Source organism: Podarcis vaucheri (assembly GCF_965113315.1).
Source record: "Podarcis vaucheri genome assembly, chromosome: 1".
Classification (NCBI taxonomy): domain Eukaryota; kingdom Metazoa; phylum Chordata; class Lepidosauria; order Squamata; family Lacertidae; genus Podarcis; species Podarcis vaucheri.
The window spans coordinates 59,674,712-59,693,778 of record NC_138759.1 but is presented as its reverse complement, the minus strand read 5'-3'; the positions used below and the strand labels follow the sequence as shown (position 1 = coordinate 59,693,778).

At 43.0% G+C, this 19,067-nt stretch overlaps 2 protein-coding genes across 2 annotated transcripts in view; one reads left to right on the top strand and one right to left on the bottom strand.

Annotated features, from left to right (window-relative positions):
• Positions 1-2,998: 2,998 nt before the first annotated feature.
• Positions 2,999-18,288, bottom strand: FBXO3 (F-box protein 3). Its single transcript, XM_082225877.1, has 11 exons — positions 17,994-18,288; positions 15,005-15,094; positions 13,938-14,092; positions 11,860-11,974; positions 11,523-11,727; positions 10,673-10,718; positions 8,350-8,434; positions 7,851-7,973; positions 7,176-7,291; positions 5,407-5,597; positions 2,999-3,837 (listed from the first exon to the last, which is right to left on the bottom strand). Exons 1-11 carry the CDS (start codon positions 18,098-18,100, stop codon positions 3,706-3,708), a joined length of 1,365 nt encoding a protein of 454 aa, XP_082082003.1. The 5' UTR covers positions 18,101-18,288; the 3' UTR covers positions 2,999-3,705.
• LOC309534759 (uncharacterized protein) overlaps positions 3,810-19,067 on the top strand; it is a 90,612-nt gene continuing 75,354 nt past the window's right edge. Inside the window, exon 1 of the mRNA XM_082227102.1 lies at positions 3,810-3,864. The gene's annotated coding sequence lies outside the window, so the exon portion shown is untranslated. The remainder of the gene's footprint in view (positions 3,865-19,067) is intronic.

The following is a 19,067-nucleotide window of genomic DNA, read 5'->3' as shown; positions in this document are numbered from 1 at the left end:
TCCAGAAAGGATAGAGTAAGGCACATGGTATACAGTAGTACCTCGGGTTACATATGCTTCAGGTTACAGACTCCACTAACCCAGAAATATTACCTCGGGTTAAGAACTTTGCTTCAGGATGAGGACAGAAATCGTGCAGTGGCAGCGGGAGGCCCCATTAGCTAAAGTGGTGCTTCAGGTTAAGAACAGATTCAGGTTAAGAACAGACCTCCAGAACGAATTAACCCGAGGTATCACTGTATATCAAATGGGATGCTAGCTTCTGATATTCAAAGAACTTCAAGAACAGTTACCTACTGGGATAAGGAAAATAAGGATGACATGAGGTAAAAGCATATAAAATGTCCCTGGGCATATAAACTTCAAACCCTTCTCAAGTTGGCTGTATGCTATGCAGTTATGGGAACTGGGAATAGCATGGACTTCAGCATTGTCAGGTTTACTACATACAGTGAAAGTTTCTGTAGAGCTTACTTCCTCCTCAAGTTTAGCACTCAACTGACATGTAAACAAACATATATCGGAAAATATCTTAAACCTCCTGGAATGAGTTTTTTTTTTTTAACTGAGGTTATCTAGCCTCAGTAAAATATCATCTCATAGGATAAAGGGGTCTGATAGGCCTTGGTAGCATGTCATGGTAAACGTCATCATAAACTGATCGTGGCTGTTTTGCTCCTTCCTGTAATCATAAGGGGGGGGGGCAAATCAGAGATGCTGGTTTATTTTAACCCCCTTTCCCAAATCACCATCTGCGATAAGTACTGTTTTTGTTCTAGTCAAAAGAAGAAAAAACAAGTTTAAAAGTTAATTTAAAAACTGTTTGCATCCTGACTTTACCTGGATTCCCTTTGCTGTAGATTATGCCAGTGTTTCCCAACCACTGTTCCGCGGCACACTAATGTGCCGCGAGATGTTGCCTGGTGTGCCGCGGGAAAAATTAAAAAATTCAAAAGTTTTTTTTTAAAAAAAGTCAAATTTTCGATTGGGGCGCCGTCACTAGATGACCCCTGGGGTTCCCTCCCTCCCTCCCACTCTGCGCCTCCCTCCTCCTCCTCCTCCTCCGGGGAGGCCCTTCCTGGCTCTCGGCCAAGGCTTGGCGGCTGCCACTCACTCACTCGCTCGCCCACCCGTCCCTCCATCCCTGCACCCGGCCTCTCCCCCTCCATCCCCGGCGCGGGGGCTGCCGGGATCCGTAGTCCCCTCGCCCTTGGGCTCCGCGCCCGCGCGGGGTGCGCAAACTACGTTTCCCAGCGTGGCCTGGTGGGCCGGGCGTTTTGTTTGAAGCGCTCTTCTCCCGGCCATGGAATGAGCGCGGCGGCCGGCTGGGCAGGGGCTCTTCCGCGCAGACCCCACGCAGCCTGCCTGCGCCCCCGCGGAGATTGGGCGGCAGGATGGAGCCCGGGGATCCCCGCGGAGGCGGAGCGGCGGAGGCTGCCCCCCAGGTAGGGCTGCGTTGGGGGGGGGGTATTTTTGCAATGCTGCATCCGCGCCGGAGGGGATGCATCGGACCGCGGGGAGACCCCTTGGCGGGCGGGCAAGGCAATGCATGCGTGCAGGCGTTGCATGGAGTGCAGTGCAATGCAATGGCAACGCGGCGCCCTGCATGCATGCATGCAACTTCCACCGGCGCTCCGGACTTGGCAGGTGAGGGGGGTCCCCAGTGGGTGGCAGAGAGAGCTGGGAGGGCGAAGGGGAGCCGGGGGGAGCAGCGCTGCTCCCCGAGCCGAGCCCGGGGGGAAACTTCGGCGTCATTGCGCCGGGTGTTGGAAGCGGAGGCTGGCGGGGGGCCCTCACCTGCAAAACCTGGTCGCCTCTCATATATTTCGTGCATTGCATTCATCGCCCGCTTTCTCCTCCAAGGAGCTCCCGGGGGCGCGCGTGGTTCTCCCCGTGTTATCCTCGCAACAACAGCCCTGCGAGGTGGGTCAGGTGAGTGGCCCAAGGGAGCACCCAGGGATTGTCCTGGCCAGGTGGGGTGATTTGAACCCTGCTCTCTGCCCGGTCTTCGTCCTCATTTAGCCCCCACATGTGCATGACTGTGCATGACTGAGGTTTTCCCCCCTCGTCTTGGCTATGGTGTGAGTCTGTGCTGTTAATTAATGGGGTTCTGCCTTCGGAGAAGATGAGCCAGCCCTCAAGGAGGTGATTATGTAATTTGCTAGCAATTCATGTCCCTCCCGGCGTGACGCTGCGCGCTGACGTCACGGGGCTGTAATGGTCGTGTGCCTCGAGATTTTTTTCATGAAACAAGTGTGCCTTTGCCCAAAAAAGGTTGGGAAACACTGGATTATGCTGTAAATGTATAATACAAACTCTACAATAAATTATTATACAACTATGGCATTGAGAAAATTCAAACGCTTTCCACAATGTAACAAGTTCACTCTTTTTGGAAATTATAGTTGCAGTTTACTTCAGCTAGGAGTATCAATTTGATATTTTCTTAATTATGAATTTTACTTTTCTTTTTACCCCCCCCCCCCGTGTACCAAGTACAAGTTGGTAAAACCTAATTATATATCATTCGCAGGAACATCTGGGCCACACTATCAGTGAAGGGCTGCAGCTTATTTGTATATCATCTGCACTGCAGGAAGACGGCCCAAGGTTCAATCCACAGCATTTCCAGGGATGATGGGAGTTGTAGTCCCAACAACATCTGGAGGTCCCTACAGGTCCCTATCCTGGCATAGAAGTCTATGACAGATTTTCCAGTTTTATTACAGGTGAATCCTTTCTACCACTGCTGCTTAACAGTACAGTCCTAGATATGTCAACTTGGGAGTAGAATAGGATTTACTCCCAGGTATGTGTGTATGGGATTGCAGCCTAAAGCCCCCACTACTTTATAGAATGGTGCAACTGCTGTACGAAACTACATCTCACCTGTCCTTTGCTATATATATATATATTAATACCCATCAATGTAAATGTTCCAGTTAAGACTTATTTCAAGTTCTCTTCATTTTTAGTGAGACAGTTATAAAGAAAACCATTTAGTGTTCAAGAAAACATGTTTATACTTAAAATTCTAAACACGTATCACAATAGTTAAATGGCAGTTGAAGAGGAAAATCAAACTATTTACATATTTATATTATATAATAAATGAAGAAATGCAGTAGGCAATATGCATATTCCATGTTCCAAAAGGCGCATGATGCAGGATTTAAAACATTAGACCAGCTCCTTTCAAACATTTCAGAGTGTCCCATTAAAAACATACATATTCGTCCCAATGGCTATACAGATTTAACTTCAGTTATTTCATTCACATATGTCAAGAGATGAAATAGTAATACAAAATCATTGTGAAAATGACATGCCTAATTTTCCATTTTGTTTGCTGCTTTAATTAAAAAAAGGAACGGAAAGAAAAATGGGCAGCACCATTCTGGTTTTAAGGAAGTTTAAATGTACAATGCTTACTTTCAACTGCAAAGCTGTTTGGAAGAATAAAGCTCACCACACTACTGTATTCCCACCTCTACCCAACATATTCTCTCTTGAGAAGCAAACACATGACAAAAGAGAACCCTGTTTGTATAATCTGTTCAGATGCAAGCCAGAACCAGCACTCATGCTAGTTGTTCCTCTGCCAAATAATGACTTAATATTCAGAAATATTTTTACATGGTATCTTCCACAGAAATATTTTCTGCAGAATCAATAGGTCTTTGTTTTGTTTTTCTGGAAGTTTGCTCAGGTTTGACGTGGACAACGGCCACGTCCAGAAGGAACAGGGATGTCCAGAATTCTGCGTCTGTCTTCATATTCATCAGTATCTGTTGAGTCTTCGTCTTCATCCATCGCGCATTCGTTATGATTGGTTTCCTAAATGCAGGAACAGAAGCAATATAGGTAAGCTCTTTGACAAAGTTTCCTTGCAAAACTACCCCAACTAAATGTGATCATGTTTATCAAGCTGCATTAAACAAACAAAAGGATCAATGAGTACCACAGAAAAAGTAAAATACTTTAACATCTCTTGTAATTGTTATGGCATTTATACAACTATGTCTGGTTTCCAACAGCTTGCCAAAGTGTTACCCAACAGAAAGCCTGGGGCTGGGCTGAAATTCCTGTCACATCCATGCAAGATAGCATTATGCTATATATTACACACTAGACAGTAGGACACTTCTTTGGTTCTTTAGTAGGCATTGGGCAAGATCCAAAACAATGCCAGTGGACACAACAGATTCTGGGGGCATGCAGGGAGCAGCAGCAGGAAAGAAAAGGAAGGGGAGTTTGTGCAAGTGCACTGACACTGTTGGATTTCACCCATTCTTAGCAAATTGTAGCACACACAACACTTGGGAGAATGTACTAAACGTGCCTATTCCAATTGTGTAAAGTGGTTAACAGCCTTATATCACTGGACTTCATAACACTCTATAGGAAGGCTATGCTACTCTCATTTTACAGAAAAGGAGCCAAGATATAACATGATTTGTTTGCCAAGTGTATTTTGGACAAACTGAATATAAATCCAGTTGGTATTTTATCATATTACCACTGAAAACTTTTTACTTTTGTGTAAGCCAAAAAGTTCTACTCATAAAGGCAGTCTATAAATATTTCTAATTAAAAGTAAGTTCCGTATTCCATCTACAGTTTTTTTCAGTAAGAGCAGTCAAAGGCTCAATTTTAAAATAAGATATCCAAATAGACAGTGCATTTTAAAAAGTGGAATGCCCATCCAAACACTCTTCTATAAAAACATGTATTCTGACAATAGCTTTCCTGGAATGCTTAAAAATGTCCTATCCCCTGTCATTTGTGGAAAACAATGTTAAAACTATTTTCAAGACAAGGCACATAATGTGTATGTTGACAACATGGACAAGGGTTGAACAAGCAAAGCAGAACAAATGATCTGCTGTAACTAAATAAATGTTTCTATCCAACAATAAGTTCCCACTTATTTTATGTTATTCATTTAGCACATAAACAGCAGTGCAGTTATATAATATGTAGGCAATATCAAATTGTTAATATATCTAATATATTTGTTCTTCCCCAAACTGAGCATTACTCAAAAAACAAAGCAAAAAACAACAAAACAAGCAGTCAGAAAAGACATTTTACTACTTGGGCTTTCCCCAAATGTTCCAGGACCTTTATACACATTTCATAATCCCATATATGAGAAAGTTGTTATCGATCCCCTTACTGCATTTTTGCTCATAATTGATAAAGAAGCAAGTATGATACTTGAGCACATGCATTTTTAAACTAGGTAAAGTGTTTTTTTACTTTACTCACCTTATAGCTTCTAAAAACTATTAACCTAGTTTTATGCAAAAAGGAGATCATTATTTATATTTAAACACAAAATCCAATTGTTTTCTGGAAACCAAAGAGAAGAGTTAAGGCCTAAAAACATAAATTTTAACTTACCATGCGTGCTGTAGATACTTTGAACGTTGGGCAAACCATATGAAATCTAGGAATGGTAACATTAAAAAATCTGTCTTTATAGTAGAGACAATGGAATGTATAGTATCCTTCCATGTACCCTGAAGTAGTGGCAAATGTCGTACAGCTGGTATATTCATAAACCCGACCAGGGCTGATTATGGGAAATTCTCCTGTAGAAACAAAGTTAACAGAGGACTTCAACCTCTGGAACCAAAAATACTTCAGTTAGGATCAAACTTAACATTGCAATGAACTTGTTTAAAAAGTGTGCTTCCAACTAGTCACTTTTATTTCTAAAAGAAATACAGCCACAAGACTGGTTCCAATACAGGCCCCATACCAGTTTCTTGACAAAAACAAACCCACCCTCTTAACTGCTATTTGCCCTCAAATGTGATATTTATCACATTTGGCAGTTTATCAGCCATGGTCATGGGGGAGTGTTTTTCACCAAAAACTGGGCTCCAATTTAGACTGAGAACAAGTTTCAGTGCAGGGCCTCAAAACTACTCCCCTTTGCCCCAATAAATTTGGCCAGGTTAAGCACGCTTTTTTAAACAGCATGTTTATTGTAATGTGTAGTTTGGCCCTTAGAACTGTGCCACAGACTTCGAAGAAACAAAGAGCGAGCAATCTATACTATTATAGATTTTAATTTTAGTATAAAATTGTAAGGGTGCTGCCATGCTGCAGTTTGCATGGCTTATTGATAGGCAGTTGGTGTGAGGCCCAGGCAGGCAGGAAGACAGAGCGAGTGAGCAGGCAGCCCAAGCAAGCAGGTGAGTGTGGCAGCCACCTCAGATAAGCCACAGAGCAACAGGCAGGACAGTCTGGGGCAGCTCCCAAGAAATCATCCTGCTCTGATGCCACTGCCCACCACACATGTTTCTCCCCTTCCTTCTCCCCGATCCTTGCTGAAGGAAGCAGCAGTAGAAGTAGCAGCAGCAGCAGCAGCAGCAGCAGCAGCAGCAGCAGCAGCAGGGAAAAGGGTAGAAAGCCTTCCCCTCCTTCATTCCCTCTCCATGTGCTGTTGCAGGGAAGCAAAGGAGAGAATGTCTCTTTTGTTTTCATCCCACTGTTGCAGGCTTCTTTTTCAGTCCTTCCTCAATTATGGTGCAACAAAGAAACCTTTTTTTTTAAAGTGTAATTGCCACACAGCGGGGGCAGCGATGGTTGCTTAGATTCGAATCATGGCTGAGAAGAAAAGGATCAAGGTTCCTCTAACTCAGTGTTTTTCAACCAGTTGCCTGGTGTGCCGCGAGATGTTGCCTGGAGGGAGGCGGGCGAGTCGGGTGGCGAGAGGCGGGGTGGTGGCGGCGAGGAGAGGCCGCCCAGCGCGGGGCTCTCGCCGTCTGCCTGCCTGGCTGCCTGCGAGCTCGGCGGGCAGCGCCTCCGTCCGCAGCGCCCGCCTCGCGGCTCTCATTCCCTGCCCCTGCCAAAGCTCACCCAGCCAAGCCGCGCTCTCCTTCCTGCCTCGCTTTGCTGCCTCCTCCCCCCCCCACCCCCAAAGCTTGGAGGTTCCCCGGCAAGGGGGAGAGGAAAAAATTGCAACTTACACTTTTGTGCGTCCATCCCGGCGTGACGCTGCGCGCTGACGTCACGGGGCTGTAATGGTGGTGTGCCTCGAGATTTTTTTCATCAAACAAGTGTGCCTTTGCCCAAAAAAGGTTGGGAAACACTGCTCTAACTGCACCCTGCATTTGTTGTTGTTGTTTTTAAAACAGTTACATTCTTTAAATATTCCTTACCTACTACTCCAGGACCTTGCACCTCCTCCACATCACCTTTGGCATTGGTTATTCTCCAGTACCGACTGTCTAGCTGACAAGCCTTCTCTGGAAGAGCATCTTTGGACATCTCAATTCTAAAAAATTAGGCAAAATACTCATTTTAGTGAGAGAGCAAAAGCACTAGTCAAAAACTATTACCTTCCTTAAAATACTATCCAGAATATTTTAACTGTTTTAGGGCCTTGAGAGGGGGAAGGAAATAGTTGTGACACTCGTCTGACCACATTACAAACAACACTCATTAGCAGGGACATAAGAGTCATGTTTTTCTCTGACACAATGTAGCAATGTAGCAATTTGACTGTCCAAGAAATACTACCCTAAGGGGGAAGATCTAGATCCTGTAATTATTACACAGGAAAAATAATAATTGAACAGATGTTAGAAGAAAGAATATGTTCTATAGAACACTACAGAAAAGGAAGTCAAAAGCAAAGAAGTAACTTCAGTGCAGTCTTGTAAAAAGCATTCAGCATTTCCCCATTCTTACTTTTTATCTCTCACTGATAAATTGTGATTTTGGAAGGACTAGTTTATATTTTAGGTCGTTTAGAATTTTGCCAGTGAGCAAAGAAAGCTTCAAGATGTGTCAGTAACACACTGATAAAATCAGCATTCATTTACTGCTCCTACCTGATTCTGTAAGTAAAGAAATAGTGAGGTGGATGTACAGAACTGAGTTCAGGTAGAAAAGATGTGGAGACAGAGACAGTAATATCTCCTGTTGTTGCTACGCAACTCTTGTCATGAACGTATCTAGCAAATAAAGAAAAAGGCATTATCTTGTCTGATAGTTTAAAGAATAAACAAATACTGAAAAATTCATTTGTATAAAACCAACTTTCACCTTACAATTTGTGCATCTATTTCTCTCCATAATAAGAGAAGGCATTCTCTGCACCTGCTTAATGCCATTTAGACTATATCTGTTTCTGCAGAACATAGTGCAAATGTATTGCTAACATTACAATGTTATTATTGTAAATAATAAGTGTGCTTTGCTTTACCACCTCATTCTCACATACATGTCTAACAAATATTATAAGATGATAATTTATTTTTGTTACAAGTTTAAGATTATTACATTTTGTCTTAATAAGATACCACAGATTGTAAACCAAAGCCATAATACCTGAAAATCTGGTCTCTGATGATGGGATAGCCACCTGTTACTACATTGTTTACATAGGAGGTGAACCATTCCAAATAGGAGCTACCTAATGGCAAAGGGGGAGAAACATTTCACAAGGTCATAAAAAGGCCAGTATGCCGATTACATATTCTATGACTAAAAACAAAACAAAACAAAGAACAGTTCAGACCTCCCAGGTGGTGGTCACCTAGCTCTGACCATTAGCAGTCTCAAGTACATGGTAAGGCACTATAGCACTAGAGTGCTGAGGTTTAGGACTAGCGGAAGCTGCTCATTCATCTAAGTCCATAACTCAAAAATCTGAATGAAACTGGGGCATGGGAGAAAGAGGAAGTTCCCACTTGTTTGTCCCATACCCATACTTCCTTACAGATCAGCTTGCCTCATTCCATTTTACTATGAAGCTTCATTTCACTATAGATGGCAATAAATACATTGTTACGTTTAGCAAGATAGGAGGAGGAATTCAGTATCTCGGTATCAGCAAACATTTCCTCTTACGAGATGGAGTTATTTCCCCTCTTGTCCCATAAATTGTTCTGGGATTTTCCCTCTGACTCCCCTCCCCCAGAGTCAACTGGGAGAGCACAGGGGAAGAAGAAAGGAGGAGCCTTGTTGTGCTAGGGAACACATCACACTGGGTCCCTATTTGGTACAACTATGCTGGTACAACTATTTAATTGAATTTGGCTCTTGTTTTTTAAAATACAAATAAACCATCATTCCTCCCAATGCAAAGCACAAATAAAAAGCTTTGAGAGATGTGTGTGCATAGATGGTTCCATTTGTTAAACTTCCCTTCCCAAAGCTGTTCCCATCCTTGATCCTCTGAGCATGCTATTTTTGATTTGCCATAACCTTTGAAAGGTAATTATGCCTCAATTACATATCACAGGTCTATGAAAAGAGGGTCTGATGGTGTTACTGCAGTTGCTTTCTCCAAAAACCAAACTATAAGGACTGCAGAAAATGCAAGCTTGAGAAACCCTGATTGCTACTTCTCTAAGACAAAGCAGAAAGATGGGATGAAAGGCAATTTGCGTGAGCTGGCTGGTAGGGGCTGCATAATCCTCTCACCAAGTGCTTTCCCCAGCTGATGCAGCAAACATGAATCTGGGAGACCCACGAGGAAGACGACTTAAGCACTCCTCTAACACCTACTTCTTCCTTGCACATCATCCCATCACTTTGCAGTGGAGATGTGACATCCAGCATTCCTAGACTTGCTGTTACTCTAATTCAGAGCCGCCGCCACCATCACATTGAACTATAATCCCTAGCTTCCCATCTTTCATTTAAAACAATTGGAAGTAACTATATTTCCTTTCTAGAAACAGTAAGCAAAAAGTACAGGCACTATGCTTCTCAATTTTTTTTTGTGAGCGTGCACCCACCTTTTAATGTTTTGCTACCCCTCATGGGACGCGGGTGGCGCTGTGGGCTAAAGCCTCAGCGCCTAGGGCTTGCCGATCGAAAGGTCGGCGGTTCGAATCCCCGCGGCGGGGTGCGCTCCCGCTGCTCGGTCCCAGCGCCTGCCAACCTAGCAGTTCGAAAGCACCCCCGGGGGCAAGTAGATAAATAGGTACCGCTTACCAGCGGGAAGGTAAACGGCGTTCCGTGTGCGGCTCTGGCTCGCCAGAGCAGCGTTGTCACGCTGGCCACGTGACCCGGAAGTGTCTCCGGACAGCGCTGGCCCCCGGCCAATAAATGTGAGATGGGCGCACAAACCCCAGAGTCTGGCAAGACTGGCCCGTTTGGGCAGGGGTACCTTTACCTTTACCTTTACCCCTCTAAAACTGTAAAAAAAAAAATATTGCGGAAGCCCAGAGTATCAGCAAAATTTAACAAGCAAAACTTCATATTGCAATGCTGAACAAATGCAACCAAGATTTGATTTTTCCTTCTCCCTCTTGAGAGAGGGCACTCCAAGCCAGAGAATGAAAGTGAAGTGAAAGGAAGTGCTCTTATCTTCCACCACCTGGCTGCTTTTAGATACAGTGCTAGTGCCCATACTTATCTTGCAAATACAGAACTTTGGGGGTAGATTTCAAGAGATATGATTTGGATTCTAGCACCTGAAGAGTTACGCTTACTTTCATTCTCTGCTTATAAATGCACTCTCCCAACATCTTGCAATATTACGCGTGATCACAGTTTAACATATAGTTTGTCCCCTAATGTGCAAAAGATCTAGAATGAGCAAATGCTGCATGCTGAGGTAAGTGGATAAAGTTCCAGACATATTCCAATTCATATTGACTTCTCTAAATTGTTTCCCATTTAAGTTCCAAAATACTTTTACCTGTAATAAACATATCAATTGCAGATGGATTGCGGGCCATTTGATCCTTTAAAAGAAAAAGGGAAAATTTTATTTGTATCCTTAAAAACTGGATTTACAGGTGACATTTGTACCATACAATGCTGCAGGAAAACATTAGTTTATAACCAGTAGTAAAAAAAGAGCAAAATTAAGTGTTTCATCTGTGCAAGTCACTTTATGTTCCCATCTCGTCTGTGAAAATTTGGTAGAAAACTCAACTTGAAAAGTTAGATTTATTTCTTTGAAATTATAATATCAATGAAACAGTCTTTATATTAATGTGTTTTTTTTAATATTAGATAGCTTTCAGAAGTTCTTCTACTTAGTTATGGCCCTTCCTGTAGTTAAAAACCAAATTGGTGCTTTATGTACCGCTATCAACAATAGGGTGTTAATAAATAACTTACTATTATTTCAAAGTGTGAAGTTTGATTTTTATGCACTAGACACATTTGTATGAAGCCCATTTTTTTGGAGGCAACTTCTAATCAACTTGCAAGATCCTCCTTCCCCATCATCACACCCCCAGCTTCTTCACTAGTAGCCCTGCTTTGCCTGTCTCTCAGCTCCAGGTCCTAATGATCAGCCTTCACTTCCCTGGCAATTATAGCAATTGCTGCCATTTAAAAGCCCCTATCCTTCACAAGTTAGAATGTTTGAACATTTATGTGGCCTTTTGTGGATGGTGGGAAGTAGCTCAGAGATGAAAGACAGCTGATTTTAGATTTTTTAAAGCATTCTACACACATATACTGCACCAATTTAATCTACTGAAGATAATGAGTAGCATTAGTGTTGCCTAAAGTGTCTATTTACAAGTCTTTCTTACTGGGCATTGGTAGAAGATCTCGTAACTATTGCGGCCTTCCACGCTTTCCAGAGCCATGTACTGACTCAATCCAGTGTGGATGCAAAAGGTTAAGGGGAGGCACTGTTTCAGTCCTAGCCGCTGCTGAAAGCCACCGGCTGCTGTGTCAATGTCCAGCAAATCTTCAGAGCGATAGTGGTTGGAAAGGGCCATGCTTCCCATCAACCTTTGGAAAGACAGAAAGAAAAGGGGGGGGAGAGACATTATTAACCATTGGAAGAAACAAATTTCAAGTATGTGCAAGCTTACGTAGCGGCCGACTGCCAATTAGCAATGACAGTTAACGTTAGCTTCTCACCCTGGAACGACTAGCTTCTGTCCATTATGGATCCGAAATGAACATCGATAGTCATCGGGGAGTTTGCAACCAATTTGTGCTTCCACAGCATCCAGATCTTCCTCCCGAACACTCTCTGTGAGCATTCAAAAACTATACCATTTAGCAGATTATCTTCAGACAATATAAACAATGCATTTTGCAGTAACTTATTTAAGATGTGATGTTAAAACCTCTTTAGCAAGCCCCATTCAAGTCAGCAGGTGTGACAACTGTGTTCAGAATCATATATTTTCCTAGGGCTCCTTCAGTTTACTTTTTCTGAAACAGACATTAATACTTATGTCAGAAACACTACATGAAAAGCATAATGTCTTTTGCTTTTGGAAAACACCTATGTACTCCAAAGTGGTGGGCTTCTTTTTAAGACAAACCAGAGATAGAAGTCTGTCTTAATTCAAGCCACAACATATAATTTGAATAGGGACACACTGTTGTAAAACAAGGAAGGCCAACTAGTAGTCTGTAGTCCAGACTCAGAAGCAGTTTTTGTCTGATTCTCCTGCCCTATGCAATTTGTGGCTAAAATATTTGCCAACTATTACTCAGGAGGAAAATAAATAATTTTCAAGGGCCATATAAGAGAGAAAATGGCATGTGTTAATGTTTGTTGTTTAGTCATTTAGTCGTGTCAAACTCTTCGTAACCCCAAAAGAGATTCATGTATTCCAAAGCCTACAGTAACAATCATTCTCACCTAGTATGGCTGCTTCCATTCTAGGGTTTTTAGTAATGCTGAGACACTATCAGCTGCAAGTGAAATTAAAATGGCACTAGAGAGTTACATTCCCCTTGCATGTCTCTATAGTGAAGGAAAGAGGAACAACGAAACAGCTGCTCCAAAACTGGCTGCTAAAGAAAAACAAGAGACCACTTGCAATATATGGTTGGTTTTGCTTGATAAAAATGCACATCTGCTCTAGCACACTGATTAAACTTTTAAAAGCATGTATTATTGTTTTTTCCCCCACAAGAAGGCAGGAAAAGGGCAGGGCATGTTCCAGACTCGGGGGGTGGGTGTCATTTGAAGAAGCTCCTCTGAGAAGTGGGGGAGGAAGAGCTGATCCTGAGGCTTTGAAAAACATTTCTGCACTTCATTAGTGTGCAAAAGTACAATGAAATGCTTTTAAAAATAATAATAATAATAATTTGTTGAGCTTTTAAAAAACTCTGAATTTAGGGTTAAGACTTCCTGTTGCCCCCCATTGTCTAGAAGCCTATAAGATTGAGACATATAGCTGCTTTGCAAACCTCTTTGAAATTCAGTGCAGCTGAAAGGGATTCTCCTTTCCCCCCCTAATCTTCTCAGATTTCCAGAAAAGCAGTGAGACCTCTGGGAAAAGATCCACACACATGGACCCCATTTTGGTTTTTTAAGGAGCATCTCTACCCCCACCCTCAACAAACCAGTTGCTGAATGATTAATGGAAAGATGCAGCATTCAGGGGTAAGAACACCTTGTTCAAACCATTCCTCAAATCTCACAGTGTGTGCTTTTCATATATACTTCTTCAAAACTCTATTGCTGCTGCACTTTTGCCTATGTACAAAACTGGGAATTAGAATTAACAAAAATAAAATGCAAAATTCAATAGTGTTTTGCCTGTCCGCACTGGACAGGCTAGCACCGATTCAAATCAAAGTCAGAAAACCCACTACAAATCGGGTCCTTAAGTTTTCCTTAATTTCATCATGTTTACAGATACTGTACATTATTTAACAGTTTGTGAAAAATACCACACTCATTACTATATTATGCTTTCGAGGTCCATTTGGTTTTCCTTTTCCTGTTCTAGATCACTATGCCAGATTGACAGCTAAGCACAATTTATTGTGATTCACACACACACACAAAGAAGGCTAAAATAAAAAAGGGGGAGGACAGAACTGTTCTCAGCTTAACAGGCATGTTGGCAATAGTTAAATAATCGAGGGTGTTCATTAAGTGGCACTTGACACTGATCTAAAACGATAACTTTAGAGAGAGAAAATGCAAGTACAACTGAAGTTGTATAAAACAGCAAACTTATAAACAATACCTTTCAAAGAAGTAATCATCCGAGGACAACGCTGAAACAGATATTTTTCTAAATCATCCCAGGCCTTTTTAAGTGTAGCATAAATTTGAATATACCTTCCGAGATCAGCATACGTATCTATAAAGATTGCTTTCCAACTCCGAGATTTCTCAGCTCTAAAAAGATAAAAAACAATATCTAAACAGAAATAAGTAGTAAGAATATTGCATATATGCATTTTTTTAACTCTTAGTACCCCCCCCATTTGCTAATTTCCAATTTTTTAAGGTAAATTCCAGTTCAGAAGTTTGGATTACAGTTCAATGAGCAGGATTTGCATAAGTGTTTAACTATCCCATTAAAAAAAATCAGCTGGAGTTGTATTTAATTTTGAATAATATGCACACAAAAAGCAGGAAGGAAGAATAAGCCTCATAATTGTGTAATATTGTACAGAAACAACAGAAATAAGATTTTACAAAAGGGAAAGCAAAATACCATTCTGATAATTGGCTAATGATTTATGAATTCATTCTAGAGGATGTCACAAAAACAGTCAAGGCTTTGCCACAGGTGTGAATAAAGAATCCTTATGCATAAGAAACATAGGGCTGGCCAGCAAAAAGGGGGAGGGGGAATTTTCATGCATGCTTTACCAAGGAAACCTGTAAAAGTGACTGTGTGTCAAAATGAGAGGCAATTAATCCAAGTTTCAAACTCAAACACAAACATACAATTTTCTGATATCCAATTAGATTCCAATTAAAACCTATGGGATAAGAATATTGCATCATTTTTCATAGAACTACCCTACGAATTAGACAAGCTAAGCTATTCTAGTATATCTACTAGAGAATCAGCACCACCTAGCATCTTTGCAGGAGGAAGCTATTATTTACTAACAGATTATTTCATATTGAGCTGATCCTTGCATACTTTTCCAGCTATTTCAAAATTTATTTTTTAATGCACACAACTTTTAATCCAAGAAGTAGTTACAAAAACTTGTAAATTTACCAGACAGAAAACTGGTAACACAACTGTATATTTTTCTCATTTTATGTAAATTAAACACTAGCCATACTTACTCAGACAAAAGCCAATATTTCTTACAGTGCCTCCTCCACAGTGGATCATGACTTGAAAACTGATTTAATCTACGGCTTACGCAACAGCAGCTGCAAATACAAAGTCAGTTTAAATTTCTCTACAAGTCAGACTAAAAGCAGGTTCAGTAATGATTGCACTTGTACTTTGTACAGAAATGCTGGAGAATTTCCTGTTTTTAAAGTTAAATTTGACACATGATTTCACACTCATCTTTAAGACTCAATTCTCTAAATTAACCCACATTTTTGTACATTTTCTATGTGGCAGCTGTGTTGTGGAATTCTGGACACTTTCATTTTGTGCTCCACCCCATGCTCTTTAGCATCTGTATGAAGCTGCTGGGTGAGATCAGAAGACGATTTAGAGTGAGGAGTCATCAGTATGTTGATGACATTCAGCTTTGTTTATTTCATCAGAATCAAGTGAGACTGTTCAGGAACTGGACTGGTGCTTGGATTTGGTAATGGGCTGGATACGGATCAAATTTTCAAATAACCGGAGTTCTCCAAGTTAGGGCATTAGCTTCCAACTTGTTATGATGAATATGAGAAAAATAGAGAGCAAGAGCTAAAAAAAATAAAAATACCCTAGCCCCTCTGCAGAGGGCAAGGGAGAAAATTAATCTTAAAAGCTAAAAGAAATTAGCTTTGGTTTTTCATCTATTCTCATCAGAGATACCTCTCAGGGCAGGAGATTCAATTCATGTCGTAATCACTACTTCAGGAAGAGCAAGTTAATTTAGAGTTTGTTCAACTGTATGTTCAGAAACCTATTTGGTATAAATTATTTGAATTGTACTACTTGTGACATATATCGGAGGCAACATCATGGTAACATAAACCCAGTAATGTTGCACATTTGTATGTATTTGCTATTTTGCCAAGTGTTTACAATTCTCAGCTTTGGTTGTTGTATTAATTTGCACCTTTTGGAAAGAACTAAATGGTGTTAAGGTGAGCTCAGCATATAGATTTTGGACAGATGAAATAAATGAAATAAATGAATCATTGCCATAGGAAAGGAAAGGGGATACTTAAGTCCCATCTTCCAACCATTGGGAATTCTGCCAAGGCTTTGTTGGGCTGCTTATAAAGCACACCAATTATCTGTGCTTAACTTTGGCTTTAACAGATGTCAAACTCAGCACATTAAACAAGATATCCTAATACAATGGAGTACACACCTCCCTACAGAATTTCCATTAACACTGAAAAACTATGAATTGTCATTTGGGTGCACAGTACATACAGCAGAATATATTTACCACCACCATCAGATTTGATCATAGTGTATAGAGACAAACTGAGGCAGACACTATAGTATCTATAACATTAAACACAAAAAATACAAATAACTGGAAATTTAGGGACACTCCACAAGCCATTTTAAAGAAATTGTAAAGCAAAGGAGAGTAAAACAAAGGCTTTTTCTTTTAAAGTCAATTTTATATTAATATATGGAAACTCCCTCAGGGGAGAGGTCCATCTATTTTGGCTCCACGATTATCTCAGGTTTTGAAACAGAGGGTCACAGAAACATTCTGGAAGTGAATAATTCCATTGCAAGGAATGCAGAACATGTCAAAGTTTTACTATGCTGTCATGATCAGACATTAACAAAATAACTCGCTCTCAGCACTTTGCAAGCTTGGCTCAAACTAAAAGGTTCCACTTCCAAGCTGCATTGTCAATGCTAGCCTCATCTAAAGTATGTGCAGTCAAGGGCCAAACTAGACATAAATGCATCTCCCAGAAAAAATAGTCCTGTGGTTTTGCTTTAAGTGAGAAGAAGCCTCAGCAGGTTTCAAATTTAATCAGAGGAATGAAGAGGGGCTACTTTTCTTCTCTGGTCACTTCTTAAGGGAAAATATATGGGAACCAATACATTTTCTATTGCATGTGGAAAAGCAGCCTGGGAAGGGACAATTCTGAGTTTAAAGAAGTAGAAAAGGAAAGGCTTAATTTCACCTCCTGCATTTCGCTACCTGATTGTCAGGAGAGGGTTACTTTTTATTTTTAAAAAACAATGTCAGGAGATGGTTACACTCACCTATCACCTAGTTGGCCCTAAGCTTTGTGGTGCTCAATCAAGTCCAGCCCCCAGCTACCTTGCACAAAGGAAGACACACACCCCATATCATAAACCTTATCAATCTATTCCTCTGCCACCGAGAGGATTTTAAGCATCCACCATGTGGTGTCACTAGGGCAGGGCTGGCTTCGAGCACGTTGCCCAGAGCAAGCACCTGTTGACACAGCCGCGCTGTGGTGAAAGAAAACCTGTCTATCAGCGCAGGGCCAGCTTGGAAGCCACTTGGGACCCACGGCAAGAGCCTCTCCTGAAATGTGCAATGCAGAGCAGCCCAGAGAACTAGGAGCTCTTGCAGGGGGAAGGGGGGGGGAGAGATGGGTTGTGGGCTGCTTCCCCACAGGCAGGGCCATCGACCCAGCTCCCATAACCAGGGCTATGGGCTATCCCTCGCCCCATTTCCCCACTCGGCTCAACCCAAGCCTCGCGTCCCCTACTCTTCCTTCCCATTCGGGAGCTTCTCCATGGAGCTGTTTCCTGCACGCGCAGCCCCGCCACTGATGGGTTTTTTGGGCAGTGGCGTAGCGTGGGTTGTCAGCACCCGGGGCAAGGCAAGTAATTTGTGCCCCCTAACCCGTGGATTTGCGCCCCCTAACCCTAACCCCCAAATGTTGCGCCCGGTGCGGCCGGCCCCCCCCCTGCACCCCCCACGCTACGCCACTGTTTTTGGGTGGTGGTTGTGGTGAAAGGAGACGGATCGCCATGGCCCTCTCTTCCCCCGAGAAGGCGGCAGCAGCAGCCGCCACCCTCCTCCTCTTCCTCCTCCCCATTTCCCCACGGCTGGCGCCGCCAAGGGAACCCAAAGGCAGCCGCCGAGAGCGCCGCCCTGCCCCGCCAGCTCCCCGCATTAAGCCCCGCCGGGCGCCGGGCTCCCCGCACCTCATGAGGTCCCTGTAATCCAGGAAGCTGAGGACGAGCAGCAGCGGGTCCGTGGGCAGCGACTCCAGGCTCAGGGGCTGCAAGTCCAGCTCAACGGACGCCGCCATCTTGACGCCTCTCTGGTCGGGCCTCGGCTCCGGTGTGGGAGGCTCCTCCTCCTCCTCCTCCTCCTCCCCGCTCAGCTGGGGCCGGGCTGGGCTGGGCGAGGGCGAAGCGCGGCCTACGGCTTGTTCCTGCCCGCCTGGCACGCATCTCCCGCCCCTCACGCTGGTTTGTTATCAAACACACACACACACACACACACACACACAGGGCTGGGCTGGGCTCAAGGGACGCGCTGCTGCATTCAAAGCCTCGATCTCACAAAACGCTGCTCGCCTGGAGGGTTGTGGGCGCGAGGGCTGCTTTGAACAGCTGCACTGCAGTAGGCAGAAATGCAACAGGTGTAGCTTTCCCGTTCCCCAATTTTGGGTCTGCAAGATTTGACTTTCGAGCACGCGCAGTAAGGCAAGGCGACGCACGTGCTTAGTTAGGGCGCCAGCGAAGCAGGTTGAATTTGAGGTTGGTTTGCTTATTTATTTATTTATTTAAAATTATTTATTTAATTTTAATTATTTAATTAAATTAATTTAAAATTTTATTTAAAAAAGAACTATCAACTAGTAGGCATCACGGGGGGCAGGGCGGGGCTTTATTAGACTTCCTCGCACCCATCGCCGGTAACTCCACTCTAGGCCACCTGAGCTTCAAGCGACAGCAATAGGATGCAGAAGTACCGCCAGGCTGTGTACAATCCAAGTAGAACCAATCCAAGTAGGACCTGAACTACCGCAAAGTGATGCCACCCACCACTGGCAGAGGAAGAGGAGTGCGGGGGGGGGGATGCGCACCGCCCCCGGCAGCGCGATCCCAGTAGGGTGCCATCGCATGGCTGCCAAACTTCCCCTTTTTTGCGGGAAAGTCCCTTATTCCAGCACCGTTTCCCGCTGCTATCTCGGATTGTTAGATATCCCGTAGACTGTCCCCAAGACAGGTGAGGCTGCTGATCCCTTATTTTCGAGGCTGCTGATCCCT